Source organism: Pogoniulus pusillus, chromosome 1 (genome assembly GCF_015220805.1).
Source record: "Pogoniulus pusillus isolate bPogPus1 chromosome 1, bPogPus1.pri, whole genome shotgun sequence".
In the NCBI taxonomy this organism is placed as follows: domain Eukaryota; kingdom Metazoa; phylum Chordata; class Aves; order Piciformes; family Lybiidae; genus Pogoniulus; species Pogoniulus pusillus.
The window spans coordinates 41000240-41023349 of NC_087264.1; the positions used below are offsets into that span (position 1 = coordinate 41000240).

General features: G+C 45.3%; 1 protein-coding gene across 4 annotated transcripts; it reads right to left on the reverse strand.

The window, feature by feature from the left end:
• Positions 1 to 479: 479 nt before the first annotated feature.
• AREL1 (apoptosis resistant E3 ubiquitin protein ligase 1) lies at positions 480 to 23090 on the reverse strand. Of its 4 annotated transcripts, none has more exons than XM_064149665.1 (20): positions 22993 to 23090; positions 18186 to 18447; positions 16997 to 17056; positions 16169 to 16365; positions 14259 to 14496; positions 13098 to 13267; positions 12839 to 13019; positions 11870 to 12117; positions 10661 to 10738; positions 10022 to 10163; positions 9516 to 9637; positions 7713 to 7788; positions 7224 to 7333; positions 6519 to 6698; positions 5724 to 5849; positions 5395 to 5524; positions 5249 to 5307; positions 4977 to 5066; positions 3824 to 3999; positions 480 to 3637 (listed from the first exon to the last, which is right to left on the reverse strand). In XM_064149665.1, exons 2-20 carry the CDS (start codon positions 18226 to 18228, stop codon positions 3535 to 3537), a joined length of 2529 nt encoding a protein of 842 aa, XP_064005735.1. In that variant the 5' UTR covers positions 18229 to 18447; positions 22993 to 23090; the 3' UTR covers positions 480 to 3534. The 4 variants fall into 4 exon arrangements, with proteins under 4 accessions (XP_064005735.1, XP_064005710.1, XP_064005719.1 ...); XM_064149640.1 differs by having other exon boundaries at positions 16139 to 16365; XM_064149649.1 differs by lacking the exon at positions 22993 to 23090 and adding an exon at positions 22723 to 22869 and having other exon boundaries at positions 16139 to 16365.
• Positions 23091 to 23110: the final 20 nt, after the last annotated feature.

Genomic DNA, 23110 nt, shown 5'->3' on the forward strand with positions numbered 1-23110 from the left:
TTTGACCCCTGCACCTATTTTGTACAACTTTAAGAAGGACAAAGGACTCAAACGTCTCCCTCTCCTGACCTTACCTAATCTTCTTGAGAGAACAGCAAGGAGCAAGCTGTACAAACACCTGCAGCTCAGAGTCAGTAATACATACCAAGATGAAACAGTGCTTGCACCAACTGCTTTAATTGACATAAACCAGTCCTCACAGTGCCTTCTGGCATTACCAGCTGCCTCAACTCATTTTCCAGTCTGTTGAAGAGGCCTCACAGTAGCCTTGCAAGCCCCAGCCCAGAGTCCTACCTCTTTCCACAAGAGGCTCACAGGCCTTGGGTTCAGCCAGGCATCCTGAAAGGCTGCAGGTGAAGAAGTGTCCTCTCCTTCTTACAGCAGACCTCAGCAAGACATCTGAAGGCCTGGAGAGGCCTCTTGCCCATGCCCAGCACTTTCTCAGCAGAGCCCCCAAAGAAGACTGAGTGGAGAAGGCAGCGTTTTTAAAATATTTTATTTATCATACAAACTATTTACAAAATCAGCTACTACAACCACAGGCTTCCAAATTTTGGCTGATCTCTGCCAGAAATTCACCAGAGATAACTAGGATTTGATCTGTATCATCCAAAGCTCCTGGTTTGTTAAAAGCATGCAACACGGCCTGCTGGTGCAGGCTGAAGCCAGGCCCTTTGCACCTCAAAGCAGCTTCAGGAAATGGAACCTGTCTGAGACCAGGATCCTAACGATTTCTACAGAAGGGCCTCTTATTAAGTGGGCATAAATAAAGGGTAAAAGGAAAAGTACCAAGCCTCTGCCAGAAGTAACACACGGTATTGGTGACCGAAGCACACCCCCATGGCAATTGCCAGCGTTAAGGGCAGCATAAAAAGTGACTGTACTGGGAAAGGGTATAAAGCCAGAGACAAACTCAGAAACACTGTGATGGACCTCGGGAACATGGGACCAGCTAGGGGCCTAGGGAAACGATGGGGATGGGTTTAGTTGACTAAGAGCACCCATCATAGTTCTCACTGCACTTGTGTTAAAGAAGTAAGTCCTTGGCATCTGCACAGCTGCTGGGAAGCATGGGGTGCTGTCTGCAATGCAATGAGAAGCATTTAGGAGCTCTTTCCAGCAGAGGAAGACTGCCCAATGTCCAGCTACTTCATCCTCAGAGTTAAAAAATCCAGCTCAAGAGAAGAAGGGAGAAGATTCCTGAGGAAGATGTCACTGGTAGAGTTGGCCCATAGCTACGAGGCTGGAAAATCCTCACCAGGTGAGACTTCAAGACAAGGCTGCAATTTAGGAACAGCACCAAACTATGCCTCCCAACAAACAGGAGTTTAGCTGAGCACTGCCACCTCCTCTCGGTCCCCTGGAAAAAGCAGTCAAGTGGTGGCACGGAGAACACAAGAACTCTAACTCTACTGACCGTGGAAGCCATCTGCAGTGTAAATGAAATGGAACCATATTCTCCACTCAAAGGAGGTCAGGACCTTGCAGAATGGAGCCTGCACTAAAAAAGGGAGTACAGCCACTACTGAAGTGATCGGTCAGAGTGCAACAGTGTCAGATCTCAAGCTGGCAGCCTACCAGCACCTCAGTGCCAGTGAGGGAATGAAATCACAAGGCAAAGAAATCCCCCTGAGTAGTCTCAATGCTCAGCTAGCTGCTTTTTGGCACCAAAATGGCTTATTTTCTTCTGTGCATGTTCAGCCCAGAATGGCTAAGATGCTGCCTTAAAAACTTTTTCTAGATGTAGGATGTTTTCTCTAAGTTCCCAGTCTATTCAACTCAGCTATATCAGAAAAGCACAGTTAACCACACTGTGCAGAGGTCTGCCTGGATCAGCTTGAGGGCAGCAGAAGGGGACTGAAGAGGGTGATGCAACTTTTTATCTAATAGGGCGTTCTAAAATTAGCTCAGGGATGCCAGTCTGAGACTCCATTCTGGAAGGAAATCCAGCAATTCCACAAGCCAACAAACACTTTCATTGCAGGTAGGTAGCAATATAGGTTATTTCACACTTTGCATCCTGCATGCTTCTGACTCCTGACCTGAACTATCCAGGGGACTGTTGAGAATTAGAGATCTTGAACATTTGTTTCACTGAAGAACTCATCAAAATTCCAGATTCCCATTCCCTTTATTTCCCTGTGAAGGGCTGAATGCACTGCTAGCAACAACACAACCCAACCATAAGCTTACTTCTCATGCTATTCTGTCACTCCTCTCCCCGAAAGTCAAGACAATGCTAAGTGCAGGCTGCTGAGTGAAGCTCTAGTTAACATTTTGTGCTGGAAAGCCAGCAGTGCTGAGTGGAACAGAAGGAAAGGAGAGCTGAAGAAAGAAGGTAGGAAGATTGAGAGAACTGAAAGCCAGCAGCGCTCCAGGCACCATCACCCCTCTGGAAACTCTGCCTGAAGTGCATTAGAGAAACCTCAGGTAGCTGCATGATAGAGGTAGAAGCCGAGACCTTGTGGGATGCTGGGGCAGAGGTACCGTGTTCTGCCCAGTACCATCACCCAACAACAAACGCAAGCCCAGTGCACACTGTAGTTGCTTACTGACCTGTCACTGTTACTACAGAACTTATGTACCCTGAAGGTGAATGTGGGATAGGCATTGGTGCTCAGCATTGAGGGAATCACACGTGTGCCCATACTCTCTCCTGAGGAAAGGAAAAGAAGGCGAGGGCATGGGACAGCTTCCTGTGCAACATCAACTGTCTGAAACATTCAGTGGAGGAGAATCTCCTCTTCCAGTTTATTTGCAGAGGTTCATTACCAGCCACTGCTGGAGAAGGACGCTTCTGCTGCTGGACCCTGGCGGAGGTAGTACAGGATCACTGCCAGGGCCAGCACTTGTGCTCCGAAGAGACTGTTCTCCCCTTTGGGTTACTTCCTTCAGTGGATACTACCCATTTTTCTCTGTGGCACAGGCAACAGCAGCATCCAGAGCAAAAAGGGAGAAGGAGAACAAGAAACCCCTCCGGTCAGGTGCTGAAAGGATGAACAACCCTACACTCTCCATGAGTCAGAGTTAGATGAGCAATTGGGGAAGCATCACTGGGGCAGTTGAGCCAGGACATGGAAAGTGACCAAGGCTTCCTGCAAGCCAGGTTTCCAGCAAAAGCTCCATGCTGGTTTCACCTCTTCCTCTCCAGAGAGCTACAATAAAGGCAGCTCAGCAGCATCTCCTGCATCTCACTTTAACTTTTGCTTATGAACTTCATCTTATCACAGAAGGATGGGTATACAGGGTGCACAGAGATCAAGTGCAGTATCTCCTTGATGAATGTACCACAGTCCTTTAACTCTTTCACACTGAACCAAAGGGAGAATGACAGAAAGTGAAAAGATGAGCTCTTGATGACATATCTGGGATGCGGAAAGGCCACATGACATCTTCTGGATGACAAATTCCTTTACATGGAGTCTTTGCTCTGCCTCCATTGCCCATGTCAAGGGAAGGAGGAAAAATCAGAGGACTGCACCTGGGTCTTGCCACGAAGAGCCAGGAGGATAGTGGTCTCCTGGAAAGGGGAAATCAGAGCATGCCAAAGCCCTCACAACCCTCGCTGATAGCTAGCTGCAGCATCTTGTGCACTTCCTCATAGGAGTCATAAGTAGGGAGGCACAGCTGGTTAAAACTGCAAAACAAAAGAAAAATTCCATTCATACTACATCTGAAAGGAGCACCCTCATGAGCTGCTTTTAGGTAGGTTTACAAGAGCTTTCCACACATTACATGTTATATATTTCTTGCCCACCACGACTAGCTAGTAGCATTCCCAAAAATCACAATGCAGGTAGTACTACCACCCCAGGATACTTACCAAGTGTGGGCTGTCGGCAAAGTACTGTGAGTTGGAGCTGCAATGATCTGGAAAGATGGACAAAGTGCAGCAAACCCTCCTGGGGGCAGTTGGGAGGAACCAGTTGTGAACTGCAAGAGCCTGGCCAGCTCTTCCTGCGTGAAACTGGAGACCACGGTCCAAAACCACCTCATAACCTGTTAGGAAACAGTAAAGATAAAGCCAGGTCAGGCAAGCAAATTAAATGAACATGTAAGCAAGTTGTAAGAAGATCAGCCAACTGCCTTTGCAAGCAACTGCTCTCCTAATAGCCAGACTTATTTTCTTTTTGTTTTACCAGGGTGACACATAGATGCCAGCATTAGATAGTTTCTTCTTATCAGAGATGTCCCACACTACTACCGCCCACCAGTCTTTTCTTTTGAAGAAGAAAGGCTTCTGCTCTCCCCACGGAGATTTTATTTTTAGAAGTACTTGCAACAGGCAATGAGGTAGATGCAGAATCTCATTTGCTTCTTGCACTGTGCTGATCTCCTGATTTTTTTACATCCTCTGGTAATTTTGCAGGAAGGTGGAACCAGCCCCTTGTTTGCACCTAGGAGCTTGTACTCCCAATCTCTTTTCATCTTGGGTGCTTTGGCAGCTTACATTGTATTTCTAAACAAAGCTGCTACCATCCCCATACCTATCAGGAAAGGCAGGGAGGAATGAGAACAATTACAGGGTATAAATTTAGGCAAGCACATCAATAGTCTTCACCACAGCAACGAATTCCAAACACTCCACACAGGCTGCAATCGTAATCTTCAAACATCCCTTAGAGACAAATACATCACCATCAATGTCTTGAGCAGCAACGATTCCCACCAATTCCTCCTGATTCCCTACTAAACTGTTCTTAATTCGTGCTTCGTTGGATTTCCTTAAAAAGGCTTCTGCTGATGACTTTTACCTGCCTGATTAAGCATCATCTCTAGTCAGTCCGACTGCAGGATCTCTCCAGGGAGAAACATTACTTCATAAAGTGTGCAGTCCTACTCCTAATCCCTCAATCTTCCGGTTTGTCCTTCTGGAAGCCTCATTTTCGATCAGGAAATCTGTTCCCATCTTAAGCTGTCTTCTGCTTGTAGTCAGCTGTTTTCAGCAAGCAGGAAGGAGAAAACCTTTCACCTACCTTCTCACGGAAGTGCCAAGATCCTCCTACGACTACAGCATGTGCCTTGAAGTCACAGACACTGATATCTCCAGTACCACACATAAGCAACTGAAAGGCAAAAGACTGTAGTCAGAAAGCCAGGAAACAAAATGACAGCTACTGTATGAATTACAAACTTCTAAAATGCTTAGAGATTAAGTAGTTTGACTTGATTCCAGATGCAGAAAGCACTTGATTTATCAGAGAGGAAGGGAAGTAGGGGTAGAGATGCTTATGGAGGCAGCAATTACCTCAAGCTCATTTTCATCAAAAATAGCCAAGAGGTTTTCAGGAACTAACTCATTAAGACCTGGAAGAAAAGAGGAGAGAAGAACAGCAAGTGCTGCATCCCTGGGACATAAAGGCAGAGAGGAGACGGGAGCAGACAACCTGTTACCTTTCAGGAAGTGATCCACCTCCTCTCTAACTTGATTGGCCAGCCTGTACTGTGCAAGTAGATTTAGATACAAGATTTTGTTTTCATTGGTTACTGGTATTTGAGCCCCTCCTGTCATCAGTTCCACTACCTGAAAACAAGAGAACACCCCACATGAGTGCAACCAGCAGCACTCCTCAAACTTGAACTCCTAACCAGAATAAACCTAAACCAACGAGCTACTGCCCCAAGTAAGCTCAATTTTCTAGGACAGATAGAAGAGTTTCCAGCCTCCCCAGCTAGAGGCAGAAGGAATTAAACTGTTCCACCCTCAGGAACTGCCTCCTCACCTTCTCCAGTTGTCCTGTTTTGCTATACTTCTCTTCAGCAAAGACTAGATCCATTTCGCTCACATCGTTGTTCAGTATGAAACAAACTTTGGATTTATAGAATTCTGGGTCATCTGTTTCAAAATACTGTGTGAAAGGAAAAAAAGACAGGGACATGGGAGGGATGCACAAATAAAAACCTCCATACACTGTGTGCTAGTTTGAAGCTAGCTAGAATGTTTTGGTGAGAAGACCTAGATCATAGGCTGTGAAAGGAAAAAAATGGTGATGTCTACTCCCCTCAGAGTCTTGTTGAAGAAGAAATGAAAACATTAGATAGCACTCTCGCCATTTTGTCTCTCTCTCGCTCTGGCTGAGCAACATCGTGCTCCCTAATCTCACCTGCCACTCACCTTTGCTTCTTAACCTCTTGGCTGAACCTCTATTCTTCTTTAGGACTGGGGTAAGGTTGAGAGGGGCAGGGGGAAGGTGCAGGGGTGGTTGAGAGCCCCTCCTGGGGACTCAGGTTTCTGGGAGGGGAGTTGTGTTTCTGTATTACCTTTTACTTTGTCTATTTCCGTCTATAACTGTATATACTGTAAATATCTGCTTGTATACTGTGCTAGCTGTAAATAGCTTCATTTATATTTCCAGAGCCGGCTGAGACTACTCTGGGTGATTTCTAAAGTGTGGGGGGGGCGGGGAACACCCAAACCATCACACACTTAACCAGGACTCTGGGTCTGTTGCTACTGCACCAACATTCAACCTCTCCCCAGATCAACAGAGGCTTCAGACAGGGCTGGGAAGCATCACCTTGTAATGCATGCGAAGTCCTATGATCTGAGCCAGGAAGGATCGGGTGAAGCGAGCTCGAACCAGTTGTTTGTAAGCACCTCCCAGAGATGATTCATAAAGGCATTTTCCTACCAGGCGGCCTGCAAACTCATACACTTTGAGCCGTAGATATGTGGGACGCCCTGGATTTGGATGCACCTGTGAGGAGGAAGCAATATGAAATGCCCAAGTGCTGGGTAAGACTAGCACAAGCAGCAAGTATGGGGCCGCTTTAAGTCACTGCCTCTCTCAGGCTGCCCCTGGAGCTTTAGTGTAATGTTCTCACTGCCAAGCAATAAAAATAAAATGACTAAGCCTGCCTGGGAAGAATACTGAGTGTTTCATATGCACAGGCCATAAGCTGTATGAGACCAGAAACAGACATTGAAACATTCAGAACCAACAAAACTTCTAAACACTCTGATGTCACCTCCTCTTGCCCAGAAACTCATCCCTCCCTGTTGACTGGCCACCCTTTGCTGTACATCCCAGCCAGTTCTCTGACACTTCGATGGGCTGAGGTCATGAAGTAAATCTTTCAGATAGGCACTGGAAGTGACTGTGCAAGCAAGCTAGAGAACAGGTAAAGTTGTAGACCTCTTGACAACAGCAGAAGCACTATTTAACCATCAGTATGTCAATGCACACATTTCTGTGCCTTCATCCCGGGAGCTGCAGACTCACCAAGGCCTGGTTGTTATCACTAAAGCGCGTAAAGAGCTGACTCGTGGTATCAAATAATGCTTTACAGATGAGCTCAAACCACTCTCGGCGTGGACCTCCCCAGTCCAGGGCTACAAGACAAAACAAGTTTGGTCACACATGGATCACAAATTCAGGAGTTTAATGCATGCTGCTCAGTATTACCTGACATGAGAGCTCATTGCAATGAACAGCTCCATGGCAAAAAAGCAGTAGATGGGGACTCCAGAACTCTAGATTCTACTCCCAAACACAGTCTTAATATTTTTAATATGAACCTCTGTTCCTTATTCAAAGTAGGGATAGAATAGCACCAGTGGGATAATTCAACATCTGTGAGAATGTGGGAGGGCTGGAAAGCCACAAAAGGATAACCATACTACCAGAAACCAGAATCAATGACTAAAAACTACTCCGCCATCATTTTTTTTTTTTCATTTCTTCATCAAATATATTCACAGGATAACTCACCTTCTTCATCCTGAAAAATCACTTCAAAGTTTTTGCTCCAGTCAGAAACAGAAAAATTTCGGGTTGCTTTAAAAGACTGCCAAAAAAAAAAATAGGAGAAAAAAGAAACCAAACATGAAAAAAGAAAACAGCAGGAGCCATTACTGCCTGGCATCACATAGCCAATAGGCAATCTTGCACATGGGCAATTGAAGCAACACAAAATCCAAGAACCAGCCTAGTACTCTAAAGCATAGAAATGAGAAATAGGAACTCCTAAGGTCTAATTCTTATTTGTCCAGAGCCATAGAAGCAAATTCTTCACTTTGTATTGAGTCGCATTATCCATTCATCTTAGCACAGCACAGATATACCCCTCTCAAGGCTGCAGTATTGTTCAAGGTATTAAAATGCCTGTGGGAAGGAGCAATTGCTGTAAAGCACTGCCAGCCCACGAGTTAGATTTCAAAAAGGAACATTTCAGAGAGCGTTGCAAAATAGCTTGAAAGGTTCACTGAGTTCACACTGAAAGCCAGTCACGATGCAGAAAAGTAACAAAATATTTCAGATGTCTAGAACTTCCTATGTCCTGATTCTGGATTCCAAGCAAAGGCAATTTAAAGAGTTACCAGTGTGACTGAGACCTGCTGTGTAACTTTGGCTTAGCTTATCTTCAAATAGGTTAGAGCATCACTCTAGTCACACCTCTGGACTAAACACATTGGTCACACTCCCTGGGCCTATCAACCTTGGATACTAAAGCTTGCATTGATTATTATGGCACTTAACTTGTCTTACTGGGCTGCTACAGCAGCAATCACGACCGCGCATGAGTTTCCAAAACTCGTGAATAGGAACACTGTTTTGAAGTGAAGGCACTTTGTGGCAATCTATTAACTGAATCTCCTAAACACTGCAAGCTCAGATGTGCAGAAAATATTCCAAAACACAATTTCCTGAGTGTAAACCAAGGGAAATCCCAGGTGCTTCTGCTTTCCCCAGAAATATTCTTTCCGGCTCTACATCCCATTAATGTTGCAGGACATGTGGAAACAGTAAGTCAGAATAACAGCCTGCCCTGCATACACAGCACTTGGAATGTCAGTTAAGAACTCCATTATATGAATGACTCTCTCTTAAGTGTGATTTTGGAAACACATCATCTTAGGTCAAGCATCGGTGAAGACTTAACTCCAGGACTCCACAAAATATTTTATCATCATACTGAACCACTGCTAGAAGCCTGTTGATGCAAGGGTTTCATGCATGTAGGTCAGTAACACACAAATTAGAAGCATATGTCACTGAATGGCTCTGCACCAGAAAAACAGTAGATAAAGACTCAGGAGCTCTAAAGGTTCTGCTCTAACAGCTGGTGCAGGTAGACAGTCTCTTTCTGGGCCTCAGGTTCCAACATATAAAGTGGGGACAGAACAGCACCGGCAGATTTCCTGCTTTTACAAGCGATGCATGCATGTACCCTAGACATCTCTCAGGGCTTGATTTGTTCTGTGACAAGTTCCTTACATTTTTCTCAGAACTGAAGTTTCCCAATGAATTAACAAATTGATCTGATCTTACTGGCTGCAGAGAAGGACCAGAGCACCCCACGCAATACCAAACCTGAACATGGAGGAGTTACCTTGCCTATTTTTTTTCTTTTTCCCATCTCAACCTGTCTACTGCCTTGACACGGAAGAATTAATCATGTTTAGCATGGTTTCCCAAGCACATGCCAGCACGGATTTCTTTAGGCACCAAGTAAAAAACAAGCAAAAGGATGAAGTAAGCATATGGCTTAGCCCAAGTGAGCCACACACTCACCGACTCCAGCAGACAGTGACGGCTGACCTTCAGCGTGACCTTTGAATGAGGTCTTTTCATATGCACCTGACGCAGCTCTCGCTGAAAGAAGTTCACCTTGTCCTGGAAGGTCTCCGAGCCTCCTGAGAACAGTAACAATTTGGGTCAGGCCTGAGATGTCAACATCTTACATATCTAGAAGGCATTTCTGAGACTAACTGCACAGGCCAGCTTCACAGCCCAAGGATGAGCTTACTACAGCAAACTCTGTAGACAGAACTCTAAAGAAAGTTTGCAGTTAGTCTTGCTGATACTCAGACACTTAAAGATGCACTTTCAAAGAGCCTGACAGAAAAGCCTAACAGCTGACATTGTGAAATACACCCTCTGGAAGCACCAACTGGAACAGAACACTAGACTCCAGCAATCAAGAGTTCTCATCAAAGGTCATTCCAAACTGGTAGTCTTTATTCCCCAGAGACTCAAGAGCTAACCTTCTGACTGCACCCACCTCACTGCCCCTTTACCTATGTTTTTATGCAGAGAGCGAATAAAAGTGGCTGCCAAGATGTTCCTCTCCTTGCAGCTGAGCTCCACAGGGGGTTGGATCCCATCATCCACCACCAGTGTCAGTAATTTGTGCACAGGGTCAGGACCAAGGTATGAAAACTAGCAGCAAAAAGATGCAAGAAAGGGTAAACCGTCATGCAGAAGGTGAAGTATGTTCAGTAGACAGAGCAACACCACCTGTGCTCTAAGGCTCTCTGCTCACCCATGCATGTGCAGTTAACAGGAACACTTTTTCAAGCAACCAGACTCAAGTTAGGAGGCTGCATTAAACCTCACACCCTCAACCTAGGGGCTTCGGTGGACACAATCTCAGCATTTTGTCAAGTTTATGAGAAAGGCAGATGAGAAATGCAAAAGGATTCAAATTTTTGTCTAGCACTGAGATAAAAGGCAGGGAGAAGACATATAACTGGCTCCTATTAATAAGTATTAGTGAAATTTAGGTAGTGAGAAGGAACTCCAGAGTTGAATTTTATGCAACAAAATGTTTCTCTATGGGTGGAATCCCTTCTCTTCAAAAAGAGCAATCAGACTGTCATTCACGAGGACTACAAGAACATGGAGGTGCAGTGACAGCTACAGGAGAAGAGGCTCACCTTTGTGCCAGGACAAACTCTGAAAGTGTAGAGGCGCCATGGAATGATCTTCAGGTAAAATTCTTTCACTGAGAATTGCTGAGTAACCACAACAAAAAGAGAAGTTAAAGATCACAGAACCGTTAAGCGCTGTCTCTGAAATATATGAGGTGCAGGACTGATCTGTAAGGCCAGACCTTCCTCTAACCCCAAGGACAGGTTTCTGAAACATCTGATGGACTAGATGACCTTTGGAGGTCCCTTCCAACTCAGACCATTCTGATTCTATGATGATATCCAGCAACACACTTACACACAATTGCATTAACAAGTTTGGCACCTAAAGGGAAGCTGCAAGAGTAGCCACCTCTGGCAATATCCTTTACTAGGTAACGCAATAGAAAAAAGTGCTCAGTGAGATCCCAAGGATGAAAGGATGCTGAGCTCACGAGGATCCAGCATGCATTCCCAAAGTCAGTTCTTAAAGTCACATGCAGCAGAGATTTAGAAATCTCAAGCAACATCCCTCCAACTTAGAACTGCTTCACAGCCCTCCCTCTCTCTGTCTGTGTCAGGAAAACAGTTCCTGGATTAGTCTTTCACTCTGATAATAATTATTTTTTCAGAATGCATTCAGATCAATAGTTTAACAAAGTGAATTCAAATTTATGAGTAGATTTAGTGGAATTTCCTTTCAGGTTCCTCTGAATGCTGGTAGGAAATAAGGGCTAATTGTTTCTGTTAACATATTCTTACTGTAAGAGTAAGCCACTTTCTCTTGACTTGAATTCTGTTTCTTCTACTTGTATATTTACCCTTTGCCCTCTGACCATTTTCTTCCTTTTATTTTCCCTGAAACATTCAAGAAACTGAGCAAAGGCATAAAATCTGAGAATCTGTAAGTTCTGATCTACGGGTACCACAAACTGAGAAAGGGTCTGACCTGACTAGAGCAAAGGAAAGGCAGACTATGTATTGAGCAATCAGTGAGGAAATTCCCTTGAGCCTTTGGGTTAGACCTAGAAAGACACAAGGTGCCTAAAACTTCAAGGAATATTTTTAGTGTTATTTTCGGCCATGAGCCCCATGTTTGTTGTCTAGCCTTAGGCAAACCTTTGTAAACCAAATCTGAGGCACATAAATCTGGAGCTGAAATACAGAGCACAAGAAAGCTCTTCAGCTGCAGTGTCATTTAAACGTGTTCAAGACTGGTAACTTTTTGATCTCTACCTTAGGTGACACATAGCAGTACACTTTTTTAGGTTTCTTCACTTTCTCAGGGGTCTGGCTGTCAGAAGGAGAATCTTCATCTTCATCCTCAGTTGCAGTAGAAGGACGGCGCTGGGAGGAGCTCAGGTGCGTTGGTGGAAGTTGCCACTGTGTGTTGGTGTAACTAGGAGCATCATAAAGGTAGGCTTCAAAGTAAATACTGACACCTGAGGTGGACACATTGCGTTCTACAATGTTCTTTTCGTTCTCTGATGGAAATAGATACAAAAGAGTTATGTGTATCTCCATGGAGACTGGAAAGAAAAAAAACAGAGCATCCACAGACCACCACCAAATTAGTCACTGTGGTTTTAAAGAACAGGCTACAAATCTAAAGGAAAACTTGGTCAACTCAAACTCTGATACAGAAACACAGGAGTGATTTCAAGACAGCCGTTTGTCTGTCCTGGCCTCTAAACAGAAACAAGTTGGAGGGGAAAAAAAATGAAGAAGGCATATAGAATCTGACAGGCCAGCCTGGAGGCACTTCCTTTTCACAGACACACTGCAGACTGGCTCACTCCTGAAGAAACCAGGAGTTAAGCACATAGGTTACAAGCAGTGTTTTTCATTCATATAGCTTAACATACAATACATGACAGGCTCACTTCTGGTGTGGCTCAGGGGCCAAGCACTTAGCAAGCAACGACGACTGAGTAATTTCAGAGGTAAACCTTCAGAGACAGGGGAAAAAACATGCATGCTTTTATCTGATGGTGGAACAGAGGATCAGCTTTCATTTCAGTATCTCCCTTGTCAGCAGCAAATTCATTTTCCTTAGCATTTTTAAAGGAATAGCAGTCCTTAAGCAATTAAGCATGGCCAGTAGCTAGTCTGCAGAGAAACCACATTTAGCTCTGCTACACCAGTGTGCAACACATCTTGTAAGAGGACACCTGGAGAACAAATACTGAGTAGCTTTTAACTCACCACTTAAAACAATGATGTCAAAATCACCATTGCTTATGGGCTGGTTTTGGTAGGAGATGCAGGCATGGAAACACCCCCTGCAGTGCAAGGTGAGTCGGAAGAACACTTCACAAGTCTGGAGATTAGACACCACAGACTTCTCAAAAACAACATCAGAGCTCTCTTCTTCTTGAGGACCCAGCTAAACAGAAAACAAATTAATAAAAGAAGGTCTATAGCTCATCTGAAGTCAAGCAGCAAGGGATAAAGTTGCACTCACTTCATGGATGGAGAGGCTGTAGTTGTGCTCATCTATCAAGGACACAGAATTGCTGGTGGGATTGTCATACTCATCTCTGGGAGCTATCTGCAGAGTGTGCTGCTGCCCACAGGTCAGCACCAGAGTGGAGAAATGGCAGACAATTTTGGTTTTGGAAGGAACCACCATTCCTGAGGCAGATAACAATAGTTTAGAGTCAAACAAGATCCAAAGTGAAGCTACTAAGAGCAAAGACAGAGCAACTGGCACACAATTTTGACCCTTTAAAAAAGGATCAAATCTAAACACATTCTATGCCCATACCTTGAAAAGCCAAAGTATCTCAGCATTGAAACACATAGTATGGTGCACAGGGTTTGCCTTGGTCAGAAACTTAATACTGATAAAGGAAATGTAGCTAATAGCTCCCTAAACAATGCTTTTACCACCGTTCTAACCTTCAGCTCAAGAAGTTGCTCCCATTGCACACACAGAATACAAATCAGCTGACATCCAAGGAAACCTGCAAATTCATCTTTTCAAAGAAACTTTAACTTGGAGGGTATCCAAGTCAAACTTGAGCTTCCTCTTTCTGAAGGTGTATCTCAGTAAGCTTTGCATCTATTGACAATGCCACGTAATAGAGGTACTTTCAACTAATACATACATTAAAAGATGGTGACTGGTGTCAAAAAAAAACCACAAAACAGAAGGAAACAATTTGTAAATGGATAAAAAAGGAAATGTTTTTAAAGAAGAGACAATTAAAGGTATCAACTGCTCCAGGAGCTTTACAGGAATAGAACAGGGTATTCAAAAAAGGAAGAGTCAAACCATGATGACATTTCCAAATTAAATACAAATAAGTCAATACCTTCACAAAAGGCATTCTCTGACTACTAAATGGATCATGAAGACATTACTACAAAACAGAGAACAAGACACAGGTGGCAAGGGAGTTTAAGCAGCACAAATGACTTATTCTGTCAAGCAGTCACTAATTTGCCACGTACTGGTAGTCACAAGAATGTTTCAGCCATGTGCCTGCTGCTGGGATCCATATATGACAAAAGGAAAATGGTGAAGGGTAACTCTTTCCCTGCCACCTACCTATTTCAGATGGAAACACATTTACCTAACTGCCTCCAATATCCCCACATCTACTCTGAATCATGACCTTACCTGGCTGAAAGACCTTGTAGTAGGGGCTGTAGGCCACATTCAAGCCACCGAGTTTCACAGAGATCTCGTATCTTCCAGCCCTGCGCACAGTGAAGGCCACTTTCACCACATTGGAATTAGGCTCCTGAAGAACTTCCTGGGTTACTGGAATATCAATTGCTAGCTCCACATGGCAGATGTGAACTCGCAGCCCCACAGGCCTGTGAGCAGGAAAGGGTTGTCCATTTTTATAGAATAACTGCATGGGAAACGGAGAAGTTGAGGTCAGCAAAAATATGCAGTGAACAGAGAAGGAGAAAGCAAGTTGCCTTGGAAAAAACAAGGGTGAGAACCCCAGCTCAGCAAAGGGAAAAAAAAATCAACACCAGCTCTGACACATAGGCTGTGCTCTCTGAAGCAGAAGGGGCACAAGCAGGCACTGAACAGCTTCATTCTCTTTTGTGCTGGGGCTCATTTGAGTGCCCTGAAAAGAACATGCCTCTAGGCATTTCTTCTCTGTACTATTAGTGCAATATCAGAGCAGAAACCAAGAGAATCCACTACTGAAAGGAAAAAAGCAAAGCCATGTCCTTTCAGAGAAACAAGCAGATCTTGTCCCCTTAGCACAGCTAAGCTTTGGAAAAGCGCTCACCAATTTGCTATGGAAACAATGTGGAGAAGATGTTGACCTAAGGAGCTGACCCATTCTGTGGTGATAAAAAGCATCAGCATGAAAAGGACAGCATGAAATCCCAATCAGCTCAATCACAGAAGTTATCTGCCAGACAATTTGAGAAGGTAACACACCTCAAAGAGTACTTCCTTACAAGAAAAGAATTACACCTTGAAACCCTACAGCTCTTCAAGAGCACCAGCTTGCAGCCCAGCTCCTGCCTGTCAGTTTCAAACAGGCTGCAGTCAGCAAAAGGTTACTACTATTACCTGTTTCTAAGTAAAGGAGGTCATGTGGCTTAAAGTAGCATGTACCTTGACTATCAGTGAGAGAAACCCACGCATGCAACAGTTATTGTTGATGAATAAAGGACTAAGCAAATGAGAGACAAGCATGAAGTGCAAGGGTACGCTGCAGGAACTGCCTTGAGTAAAAGGAAAGTGAGGGGATTAAATTTAATCAGTGGGAACAGAACAAGTCCCTTTTCCCTCAGCTCTTTTTCACTGCCTGCCCTGGAGTTAGGACTCCTCATTTAGCCTCCAACATAAGAGGGTTTCCTTGCCTTCCCAAGAGGTGAAAGTATGGCAATGTAGCTGAACTATTCTTATTTTGATAGCCTTCTGGGTTCAGAAGGTGGGGCAGAAAGGTAGGCACCAGCAAAATCTGTTCAAACTTTTTCCATGTAGCTCCAAATTCTCAGTGTTCAGCTCTCTCACTCATTTCTGAATTTGTCCCATTCCCCTACACTTGGCCTTTTGATATTGGAGGGAAATGAGTCCTTGGCAGGCTTTTCCAGGTCAGAATAACACTCAGGTTTTTGAGGAACAGGGAGTGGCCACGGAACTTTATAGCTCTTGGGCTGGTAAAATGCCCACTCCCACGCTCATAACTGCAGCTGCATAACCAAGATAGCACCAAGTCTGCTGAAGCCAAGGCTCAGCCCACTCACTTCCCAGTAAAGGAAGCAGTAGATAGGACAAACCTGATCTCCTCTGGCTCTTCAAAGGATTCTAAAGAGAGTGAGATAAAATTTTAAGGATTGCAAACCTGAGATGTGCACTTACAGAGTTCTACAAGAGTTACAGGAGGCAAAAGACATAAAGCTTTCCTGCTCCCACGTTACATCCAGCTTGGTCCCAACAAAAAAACACCATTTGTAGACCACATCCCTAGCTCAAACCTCTGTTCCTGCCCCCCAAACTGCATGGAAACAGAAATATTGCCTTACATGCACTCGGAAGGCCATGCTATGGCCCACCTCATAGGGGTCCTTCCAATCCCAGGAGATTTTGCAGGACCGGGGATCCAGGTAGTTGCCTCGCACGTAGTCATAAATAGTTCGCTCCCCTCGGCGTTCCCGGTCCTCATGCTGAAGGAAGCTGACTATACGTGCGGCGAGCTCGAAGAGGAACTTAATGGTGAAGAAGAGAGCTACCACAGATACCGTGACCCCACCTGCAGCAACGAAAGAACAGAGAGTGCCTGTAGCAGCATGGCTGAGTCAGGCAACAAAATACCCTCTGCATCAGCCCACGATACCTTTTATTAATGACATTCTACTCAACTGCAAATTAGATGTTTAAGGCAGAAGCTGTTTTGTGAACACATTAGGGTTTGCTTTATGCTACAAGTCAGGTTAGAGAATAACAAGTCCCTTAAAACTCTGCAAATGGCTGCAAACAGAGAAAGTAAGTAAGAGGTGATACAGAGTCTCAGGTATGGCCAACAGACATCCCAACAGAGTTGCAAATCAGAACTAGAGAGATTCCTTAAAAGGAAACAGTCATAATACCACGCAATCCCTGCATACCTCATTAAGACTGGATTAAGAAGCATCACGAAGGCAGCAACCCTGCACTAGCTCTCCAAAGCAAAAATGGATAGCTTAGGAGTGAGGTCAATGGCAAGACTTTAGGAACAAGAAGAATTGTGGAGAGGCAATTCTGCTGGAGAGTGCAGCACAAGGTGACGGTAGCCTCTTGTTTGTTAGGTAGACTCTGAACTGACATGAAAGCAGAGGCTTTCAAGAAACCCTTCTAAAGCCTACAGAGAGGTCAAATATGGTGATGGCCTTTCCTTCACTTACCAATAACGTAAAACATCAGGTCCCTTCGGTGAGACACACAGCCGAGGATCACAGCTGCATCTAGAACACAAAATATGCCAAGTCCAGTCCAGTGACTCTTCCTCATACACATAGGCCAAAATTTAATCTAAGGTTCCTCAGACAAACACCTATTGATCACCAAGCTTCTTCTCCAGGGACATCCCCATTCTGCAAGACTGTGAAATGTGCAAACATCACAGCACGCTAGAAGAAACTGTACTGCCTCCCTCACAGATTTCCATTCACATTCAGGGCTCTAAAAGGAGGACAATATAGAGTGAGGAGTGGGCTTTGGGTACTGCAAGGAGGAGCTACTTTTAGCAGAATCACCATTTTCAACAGCAGTGGCCAAAAGCCACACATCCAAATTCTCATACCTATTTGCAAGTCATAAAGCTAACTTCTAGTCTGCCATGAAAGTTTATCACAGAGCCACCACCACAATGAACAGAAGCTGACCCTCAACTAGCAACCTTAGAAGAAAAAGCTATAGAATAAAAGGGCTGTGGACAAGACCATCCTCATTTCTTCAGAGGAAACAAAATCATTACAGGGCAGAGTTGAATCCATTTTTTTTCCCTGTACTCTACTAAGGAGCATATGAAAGCAACTGTAAAGCCTATTTGTATTTTTCTACTCATTTCTACAAAACTGATCCTCTCTGCTGGAACTCTTGCTGATCAACACAAAAGCTAAAGCTTTGGGTTTGTACACCGTTGGGATTACAGTGATTTTTAGAGACATCAGCCCAGAGTCAAGTTCTCACTGAGGGGACTTGCTAAACAAACATGTAGTAAAAAAGCACATCCAGTATAACAGCATGCTGTTTGGTTGGTAAGACACAGCTGACAGATGGATCGAAAGCAGCAGCAAGGAACGTGTGTGACAAACTATCTGGCATATGCTAATGCATACAATATAGCTCACCACATCACCATTCAGATAGTGAGAAGCTGCATTGTGCATTCAACTGGGTTTTTTTTTAAGCAAACACAAAAGGAGAGTTACTCATCAGTCATCTCAAAAGCAGCAGCAGTGGACATCAGCATGCAGAAAGCTTAAATGAGGTATTTCCCCCCAACAATAGCCGTGACCTTCCAGCCCAGCAAGTCCCCTTTGCTGGCCTCCACAGATATTCCACCCCTCCAAGCAAAGAGCAATCACATACCTTTACACAAGTGTCCATGTTCTAAAAGCCAAAAGGAGGGCATCCATTCTTCAGCATCCTTCCTTTTTGTGCCCAACACCAAGAATAAACGTCAACAAGAAGAAGTCATAGAGAGGACTATCACAGAAAGAGAAACTCCTGGAACTTGCATCACAAAATCACTGATAAAAGGTGAGGACCTGAGCACACCAATTTCTTCCTCTTTGTGGAAATGGGGTGTCCTTCAATGCTGCTCCCTGTAGCCTGTTGTTTGCTAGCTTCCCTGGGAAAGCAAAGCAAAGGAGAAAAGTTAAATCTCCCATTGTCATGGACAAATCCAGCAAATAGAAACATGTGAGAAGGTGCAAGACACAAGAGTCATTTGACTAGATGACAAATCTACAGGAGAGGCACTATGAAGGTACTGATGTTGATGAAGTGCTAGGCTTCACCACACCCTCAACCTCCACCTGCCACAATCTCATTTCATTATATGACCCCCTGAAACTATCAGGTTCAAGACAGAACAAAACGAAGCCTGCCCCCGTAAGTTTCACCAGGGTCATGAGTTTGATGAAGTAGCTAAGAACTTGTATGCTATTCAGGCACCACTTCAAGCCTTCACATCCCACAAAATGCCACATACTGTTCTCGTACTGATTTTGACTAACTGTAAAACACTACCCTAAAAAAAAAATTAAATATCTTTGAAAGTTCTTGGATGCCAAATCAAACTGGGTAATTTTATTTTGCTGCTGCTGCTCTAAGTATCCAGGAAACCAGCATCTTCATAAAGCATTTCAGTTTCAGCAGCACTATTCACCAAATTACCCTATACTGTCAGGATGGAGATTAAAAAGAAATAAAACGTGCCAGAAAAAGCCACCAAGCCTACACAGTCAGCATCTGCTCATTCAAAACACAGATGATATAAAGGAGAATGAAACAAACAGTCCCAACTTTACCACAGTAGCTGTCTGTAAAGACAATCAATGTTTCTGGGGATGCAATTTATGTGCTCCTCCTGCCTGCCTCAGTTGTCGCTTCCTCCTTACTTCCTCCTCACCCATCTTCCTCTACAGATGCCTGTTATTTCCTTCTGTCCCAATAACCATATGGATCTGGCTGCCTTTGCACACTTGCACTAGGCTTGCTAATCCATGTGAAAAGTGACCGCTAAGTTTGTGCAGGGCTCCTTGAGTGCACTGCAGAAGCAGACAGACTCTCACTGTCTTTTGCTCCCCCACACCTCAAGGGAAATATCACCCACTCAGCTATTTTCTTCTTTCCTCTGCTTGAGTGAACAGTGTTGCAGTCCTCAGGGCGTAAGTTCTCATTCTCCTAGATGAAGCTTCAGGTTTCTAAATTCCTGTCTCTGTGTATTAAGAATCACAGACCTGGCAATCTCCTTGACATTTTAGTTCTTCCACAGCAGGTATCTAAGATGTGCTACAAATGGTCTAGCTGAAAATCTACTCCAGCTTGGTTTGGTGGTGGAAGTGTGGTGGCTTCTCTTCACACAGCTGAAAAATTTCACAGGAACTTGTCAATGTTTGGCAATCTATGAGATGTCCATCCACTATGTTAGCAAATCAGTCCCTTCATGTCACTGAAAAGACACTAACACAAAACCAGCTCTGTGTCTTTACCTACCCGAGCTATTTCTGTCTCAGCCCCTAATTCTTTCTCTTCTGTAAAGCAAACCATAAGTCACAGTCTCTCTCTCAAAAGCATGAAGAGAGAAAGACTCATCATTTCAACTACAAGGGTTAATTCAATTGAAACCTGAGTCTCTTGATCTGGGTTGCAGAGTTTCAGAGCTCATCTTCTTTAATCTATTATCTCTACATAAAATGTAAACAAGACACCAATCAGCTGTCATACAACCGACTTCCCTCTAGCATACACACTACCAACAGCTTTAACAGCTGGGATACATTGGAGTAAAGAACCTAGTTGTGAGCAACTGGTATCCACAATATGTTGTCACTCACTGATCCGGATGCAGATCCAAGTTAAAACAGTATCTGTGCTGAGAACTGCCAGCTAACCATCTAGGAAATGAATTCTGAAAATCAGCAATATAAAGGTACCATCACAGCTAGTCTGAGAAAAAAAAACACTGAATTGCTTGACATGTCTTAGTGCTCTTGATCCAAGGACAGAGCCGGCAATAATCTCCTGCCATCTGCAGGGAAAACAGGGATTTGGTTTGATTCAAGGAGAAGCATTGGAATTATCAGTATAAAATAAATTCTATTAGTGCCATTGTTTCTCTCAAGTCAGCAAGGAAAGGAAGGCGAGTAATGGAAATACATTTCGTTTCTAGTGGTGCTGCTGCAAAGCCAGAGGAACGCGGTGCAAAGCTCCAGAAGGAAGCACAAGCTTCCTGCACATCCAGAAGGAGCTGTAACACTGTAATGACACATTCACAGAGCTACAGCTGCAAAGCCACCTGGAGACGTGCTGTACAGAACCGACTGACTGAGACTCCAGGAAAGCTGGTGCACCTCTTCAGGTTTTTTGTTGCACTGATAAATTTAACTTCCTTTCTTCTCTTCTTTGACAAGTTCCAAAATCAAGACTAAAGATGAGCTAAAAACCTTTCTGCAGTTTGATGCTACCTCATTCAACCGAGATGGAGGAAACCTCAAGAAAGATGTTGAGGTGCTGGAACATGTCCAGAGAAGGGCAACAAAGCTGGTGAGGGGCCTGGAACACAAATCCTATGAGGAGAGGCTGAGGGAGCTGGGCCTGTTTAGCCTGGAGAAGAGGAGGCTCAGGGGTGATCTTATTACTGTCTACAACTACCTGAAGGGGCATTGTAGCCAGGTGGGGGGTGGCCTCTTCTCCCAGGCAACCAGCAACAGAACAAGGGCACACAGTCTCAAGTTGTGCCAGGGGAAGTCTAGGCTGGATGTTAGGAGGAAGTTCTTCCCAGAGAGAGTGATTGGCATTGGAATGGGCTGCCCAGGGAGGTGGTGGAGGCACCGTCCCTGGGGATCTTCAAGAAAAGACTGGATGAGGCACTTAGTGTCATGGTCTAGTTGATTGGTTAGGGCTGGGTGACAGGTTGGACTGGCTGATCTTGGAGGTCTCTTCCAACCTGGTTGATTCTATGATTCTATGATTCACATCTCTCTGAAGAGCATCCACTTGATCCACGTGCACAAACGTTTGCTGCCAATGACCTGTCTCACACTACACACAGGATGACAATTCTCTTTTGAGTGGAAAGGTGCAGCATTTTCTCACACTAAGCAAAGCTTGCATACGCCAACCAACAAGACTGCCCATGCTGAGGAGTCAGTGCAAAAGGTGCTGAGCAGTCTCTGGGCTCTGTCATCAGGGCTGGAATTTGTCATATGCGTTTACACACAAGCCAAATATAATAGCAGCAACTGGAAAAGGAAACAAAACATCAAAAATCAGTGAGACTTCCACCAACTATCTAAGTCTAAGGACTTTTCATCACAACTGAAGCACCACCAGGGCTGTCAGCTCCATCCTTCTCAAACACAGTGAACTAGCTAGAAGGCAACATTCAAGCCACAGTCTCATCCTGACACCAGATCTGCTTCGCAAACCAGAATAACATTCAGTCACTTGACACCTTATACACCCACGAGGAAAGCAGATCACAATTCTTTCCTTTGCCCAAACCACTGAGGTCTACTTAAGCAGTACCAGGGGAGCTTCACGAACTGTGTTTCCTCAACCAACAATGAAGTGTGGCACAAGCAGAGAGGCAGAAAGCTCAGCCATGGTTTTCCACAAGAACTCAGTTCTCCTACCAGTCCAACCTCCCACTGAGGCCAGTGCTTCAGGAATAAATGCCTGCATAATTTCTCACTGGCTGCACAGCTGATCCTTTTGACCAGTGCATCAGATAAAACCAGCAGCATTTGGAAGATACCAACCGCTATGAATTCTCACACAAGAACAGTTACAAGAGGGAGGTGCCTCTTGTCTCACACTTCCCTGCACACGATAATAAGAACCAAATGCCTGGCACACACGTAAAAAAGGTATTTTGGGCCAGACCACACCATTACGACCACTGAAAAAAGCACTGTTGAAACGATGCTCACTTGCTAAGATTTCAGGTCACAAGTGCTGGTAAGATCTACAGACAAGAGCAACCCAGTGGCTTTTCGAGGAGCTCAGGAGCAAAGCCAGGGTACCCTAGTTCTTCACAAGACACCGGCCCAGCACGCTTAAGAAAGCAGGCTGAACACCTCCGTAACCTCTCATACCTCTCACAGAGAGCAGATCACGGAGGAAGGAGGACGGTCAGTCTGCCGTGGTTCCCCTCCAGCACGCACCTGCCGCGGCTCGGCGGGGCCACCAAATCGCGCGGTCTTTCCGCAGATGCCAGCCCGCCCAGCCCACCCGACCTTCCCCCGGCAAACCGACACCGCCGCGCAAACGACACGGCTAAAAGGAGAAAAGGAAGCCCAAGGACGCCGCACGCCCCGCTGTAAGGCAAGCAGATCCAGCCCTTCCCGCTCACCGAGAACCTTGCCCCCGCCGCCGGCCTCCCAGGGCGGCCACCTACCCCCGCTGCGGTAGCACTGGGCCTGCCAAGGACAACGGCGAGACGTCCCCCAGCATGGGCGCTCTGGGCCGGCAACGGGGCCAGCCGCACCCCTCCCGCCGCCGCCCGCGACCGAGCGGGGCCGGGCACCACCCTGGGTGGCTGTCCGAGCACTGCGGGGCGGCCGGGCTGCGGCTGCAGCTCCCCTGTCACAGAAGCTTCGCTCCCCCTCCGCGGGAGCCCGCCCTCCCCGTGCCCCGAGGCGCAAGAGAGGGCGAGAAGTTCCGTTACCCGGGGCTCCGGCAGCGACCGTAACGCAGGGCCCGCCTCTGCGCGCCACAGGCGCCGGCTCCCGCTGTCCCGGGCTGGCGGCCGGAAGTGACGGCATGCCGGAGCCTCCCGGCGGGGT